Source organism: Phytophthora sojae (assembly GCF_000149755.1).
Source record: "Phytophthora sojae unplaced genomic scaffold PHYSOscaffold_4, whole genome shotgun sequence".
In the NCBI taxonomy this organism is placed as follows: Eukaryota; Oomycota; class Peronosporomycetes; order Peronosporales; family Peronosporaceae; genus Phytophthora; species Phytophthora sojae.
In genome coordinates, this window is record NW_009258118.1 from 1,359,456 (window position 1) to 1,364,268 (window position 4,813).

The window sequence follows — 4,813 nt, forward strand, 5'->3', positions numbered from 1 at the left end:
ACGATTCAGTTTTTAGTCCCCACGGAATTCTACTCGCAAGATACAGCTGCACGCACCTGGAACGACCACGGTCGGGCATGGCGCATCACTGACCAGCGCCTTGCAGCCCGAGCCGAAGCCCTCTTCCACCGCCATGCACGAGGCGTCCGACGCGCACCAGACGCACTCGTCCGACGCGGCGCAGGTGCCGCAGTCGGTGATGGTGTCGCACTGCGGGTTGACGGGGCAAGCCTCGGCCTCCGGGATCCAGTCGCTGCACCAAACCTGGTAGCGGTCGAACGGTCCCTGCAGGTTGCCGGCCACGCACGTGAGTGTGGACTGGCAGAAACCGCACGACGGCTCGGCGGCACAGTCGTAGCACCGGTCCATGGCCTGCCAGAATTGCGTGTCCGGGGGCGGCGACAGCGCCGAGCAGTTGACCACCGACACGTGGCCGTCCTCCCGCACCCACGACTTGGCCGTCGGCGCCGACGACACCTGCAGCGCGCGCAGACTCCACACGCCCAGCAGGGTCGCCAGCACCGCGCCCGCCCGCAAGCTGCCGCTCCACTTGGCTCCTCCGCCGCCGCCACGGCTGCTGCTCTCTCCTTGATCTTGGTTGTTACTTGTTGCTCTCCACATGCTTGCTCGTTACTACTACTTTCTCGACTGAAATGCACTACTTTTTTATAGGTTTTTACTGTTTCTCTTCCTGTTTTATGGGGGTTTGTTTTTATTTAAAGAAAAATGAAAGAAAAGACGAATACGAAGATGAAGTCCACGGACCCAGACCCTTCCGGCTACAGCCAGATAGCGGAAGAGAGGGGTCGCGCCAACCTCGCGTCAGTCACACACACGCAATACAGTCACTCAACTCACTCGCGCGCTCCCGGGGAAGGCGGGCGGTCTCTTTGTCGCCCAAGACGAGCTCTCCGCTCGCAAGAGGAGGCCCGCCCGGACACGCTCGCGCCGTCTGCTGCGTGTTCGCTGCGGCGCGTGTCCTGTGCTCTGCTCGGTTCTCGTGTGTGTTGTGTCCCTGTCCTGTGCTCGCTGCTGCTGCTGTCGGTCGCTGTCTTCCTCGTCGCTCGCGCGCTGGTCGCTGAAAACGAAGAATGGGCGGGGGGTCGCTCCCGTCGGGGCCACTGGCCAATACAAACGCCAAGTACGAGCCAAAGATCGCCCGGTCCGAGCAGGTCAACTGCGCATGACACGCTTCCTGCGTTGAAAATATGGAAAGAATTGGAAAGTCAATCTCGGTCGCCAACCTACCGGAGTGCATAACCTTTCGGAGCACTAACTGGTCTTGTACCGGCCCCAGCAAGATGTACTATACTCCGCTACCCATTGTGAACCTATACCCCTCGCAGATCGTTGCAATTCTGAGCAGCTGATTGCTCAGTCGCTAAGGCACTGTTGCATCGCATATTTGGGGTGAAGGGTCATACCTCAATTTCAGTCACCATTCCAATCCCGAGAGTAACAACCTGTCACACTCCATACCCTGCGTCGCCGCGATAGGTCAGTCCGCTCATCACCCCGAGTTCATGTCTGCCACATCAAGCGCCTTCGGCTGGCCTGGACACGGTGCTGGTACGGATGCTTGGTGCTGCCACCTAAGCCGCCACCCCAGCCCGCAGGCACCACCTGCAGTCCTTGGTGAGCACGCGCTGCGCCCTCCTCATACTGTACTGGGCAGGGTTTGCACGCGAGTCGCAGTCGAGTTGTCGCCGCGCAAGAGACACTGCGAGCCAAGTTGAAGTCGGGCACTGATTGCATTAGTCTGAAGGAAAGCGAGTTTGGCAGTCGACCGACACGGCTGCGTTGCCGACCGACACGGCTGCGTTGCAGAGCTCCAGGACCGGTGTCCTTGCCGTTTATTTAACGACCGTGTCAACACAAGGGCCGGCCGTTACCGGCGCGGTTACTTCGCGGGGGGTATTGCCGATTCCCTGCCGACGAGTCGAGCGTCTCGGCAATTGCGGTGCATGTACCGGCAAGACCGACACGGTCTTTGCCGCTCGGGGCTCGGTGGTGAGACTTGAGTCGGTCGTAGCCCAAACTCACGCCCCTGGTGGGCACACTTGCTTACGACGGTGGCAGCCCGAGACTACGCGGCACTGAAAAGCTATGGTTTTATTTATTTTTGTAGAATGCCCTACCTTTTACTAGTACTAAAAGTTAGTGTAGAGCGGGGTAGAGGTAGTCGTTGGTGAGCGAGGCCCACTTGCAGCCATCCTTTTGGACGGCGCGCCAGCAGCTGTGCGTGATGTTGGCGATCTCGTGGATGAAGAGGCCGCCGCGCTCGTCCAGTGTCTTGAGCCCGAACGTGTCCGACGTGTACTCGAGCGTGTCGTTCATGTTGACGATGGTGAGGTTCATGTACTTGGTCTTGATCTCCTCGATCGTGTCCACCTCCGAGTAGCGGCCAAAGATGGAGCTCTGCCACGGCATGATGCGCTCGTCGGCGGGCGAGGCGAAGAAGTGGGCCTCCTCCAGCTTGAGGAAGTTGGCCTTGCGGCGGCGCTGGTCGTAAACGCACTGGTCGTCGCCCGGCAGACAGCGGTTAACGTTGTTGTACACGGGCAGGAAGAAGTTGGCGGTGGAGAAGCTGCCGAACTGCGGCCAGCGGTTGACGTTGAACTGCGAGTACGTGTACTGCGCGTCGGGGTTCTCGATGGTGTAGATGACGTAGTCCTTCTGCATCTTGCCGTAGTAGTCCTCCGGGCCGTAGGCGCTGTAGTTGAACATGGTCTCGGGCACGAGCGTGGCGAGGAACGGCCCATCATTGGCAATCGAGTACTCCACCTTGTCGGGGCCGATGAACTGGCCGTTCTGGAGGCCGGCTATGCTGATGTAGCGCTTGACCTTGTGGTCGTCCATCTCTTCGATGACTGCGCGAGCGATGGCACCGCCCTGCGAGTGGGCGAGGAAGATGTAGCCGTTGTCGAACTCGGAGCTATTGGCGACGATCTCACGGATCTGAGCGACAGCCTTCGGGACCTGCAGGACGATCGCCTCTAGCGAGCAGGGCATCTCGCAGGTGAGAGGTACAACGGTACGCCCCTCCGCCGTGAGGTTGGCCACGAAATAGTGAAAAATAATGAAGGAAATGTGAGCTGCTGACCGCGAGCGCGGCGGCGGGCTCTTAGCATGCTTTGTCGTAAAAGTTGTCGTACACTTACGGGTACAACATAGTTAAGGGGGTTGGTTGCTCTTTGCCTGAAAGTTTGGTGCATGGAACCAATAAATGGTCGCTTGCCTCGCTTGTCTGCAGTCCTTTGCCTCACGTAGCCTATTGTGCCGCGCAGGTACGTCACCCATGTCGGCTGCACTGAACATTCCTTTACTTGCTCGTTAGGTTCTTGGTTACTACGGCTGGCCCAAGCTAAGCATCTCTGTCCACCTCAGCGATGTTACCAGCTAACTATTTCGAAAACCCACGACCCAAGCGCGCCAACGGTAGCCCGTTACACTTCCATCGCTGCAAGAAAGGCTCTGCAGGGTGTGCCTGCAGACTTCTTTTACAGAGCGGTCCACACCAAAATCGCCTAAGGCAATGGAATCCGTGCGACCATTCATCATCTCTGAGTGACCATTCATCATCTCTGAGTAATGAACGAATGTAGAGGCTGTCGGGTGTGCAGTGCTAAGCGACAACTTTTACGACAAAGCATGCTAAGAGCCCGCCGCCGCGCTCGCGGTCAGCAGCTCACATTTCCTTCATTATTTTTCACTATTTCGTGGCCAACCTCACGGCCGAGGGGCGTACCGTTGTACCTCTCACCTGCGAGATGCCCTGCTCGCTAGAGGCGATCGTCCTGCAGGTCCCGAAGGCTGTCGCTCAGATCCGTGAGATCGTCGCCAACAGCTCCGAGTTCGACAACGGCTACATCTTCCTCGCCCACTCGCAGGGCGGTGCCATCGCTCGCGCAGTCATCGAAGAGATGGACGACCACAAGGTCAAGCGCTACATCAGCATAGCCGGCCTCCAGAACGGCCAGTTCATCGGCCCCGACAAGGTGGAGTACTCGATTGCCAATGATGGGCCGTTCCTCGCCACGCTCGTGCCCGAGACCATGTTCAACTACAGCGCCTACGGCCCGGAGGACTACTACGGCAAGATGCAGAAGGACTACGTCATCTACACCATCGAGAACCCCGACGCGCAGTACACGTACTCGCAGTTCAACGTCAACCGCTGGCCGCAGTTCGGCAGCTTCTCCACCGCCAACTTCTTCCTGCCCGTGTACAACAACGTTAACCGCTGTCTGCCGGGCGACGACCAGTGCGTTTACGACCAGCGCCGCCGCAAGGCCAACTTCCTCAAGCTGGAGGAGGCCCACTTCTTCGCCTCGCCCGCCGACGAGCGCATCATGCCGTGGCAGAGCTCCATCTTTGGCCGCTACTCGGAGGTGGACACGATCGAGGAGATCGAGACCAAGTACATGAACCTCACCATCGTCAACATGAACGACACGCTCGAGTACACGTCGGACACGTTCGGGCTCAAGACACTGGACGAGCGCGGCGGCCTCTTCATCCACGAGATCGCCAACATCACGCACAGCTGCTGGCGCGCCGTCCAAAAGGATGGCTGCAAGTGGGCCTCGCTCACCAACGACTACCTCTACCCCGCTCTACACTAACTTTTAGTACTAGTAAAAGGTAGGGCATTCTACAAAAATAAATAAAACCATAGCTTTTCAGTGCCGCGTAGTCTCGGGCTGCCACCGTCGTAAGCAAGTGTGCCCACCAGGGGCGTGAGTTTGGGCTACGACCGACTCAAGTCTCACCACCGAGCCCCGAGCGGCAAAGACCGTGTCGGTCTTGCCGG

The 4,813-nt window shown here is 58.7% G+C and overlaps 3 protein-coding genes across 3 annotated transcripts; 1 reads left to right on the forward strand and 2 right to left on the reverse strand.

Moving 5' to 3' along the window:
• Positions 1 to 29: 29 nt before the first annotated feature.
• Positions 30 to 621, reverse strand: PHYSODRAFT_300132 (hypothetical protein; the record flags this gene model as incomplete). The annotated part of the gene is made up of 2 exons (XM_009527610.1): positions 30 to 56; positions 94 to 621. The coding sequence occupies 2 exons, from the start codon at positions 619 to 621 to the stop codon at positions 30 to 32; spliced, it is 555 nt and encodes a 184-aa protein (XP_009525905.1).
• Positions 622 to 2,157: 1,536 nt separating this feature from the next.
• PHYSODRAFT_500144 (hypothetical protein) lies at positions 2,158 to 3,066 on the reverse strand (the record flags this gene model as incomplete). The annotated part of the gene is made up of 1 exon (XM_009527611.1): positions 2,158 to 3,066. A coding segment is annotated over one exon (909 nt), but the record flags the coding sequence as incomplete, so codon positions are not given.
• Positions 3,067 to 3,716: 650 nt separating this feature from the next.
• Positions 3,717 to 4,625, forward strand: PHYSODRAFT_503200 (hypothetical protein; the record flags this gene model as incomplete). Its single annotated transcript, XM_009527612.1, has 1 exon — positions 3,717 to 4,625. A coding segment is annotated over one exon (909 nt), but the record flags the coding sequence as incomplete, so codon positions are not given.
• Positions 4,626 to 4,813: the final 188 nt, after the last annotated feature.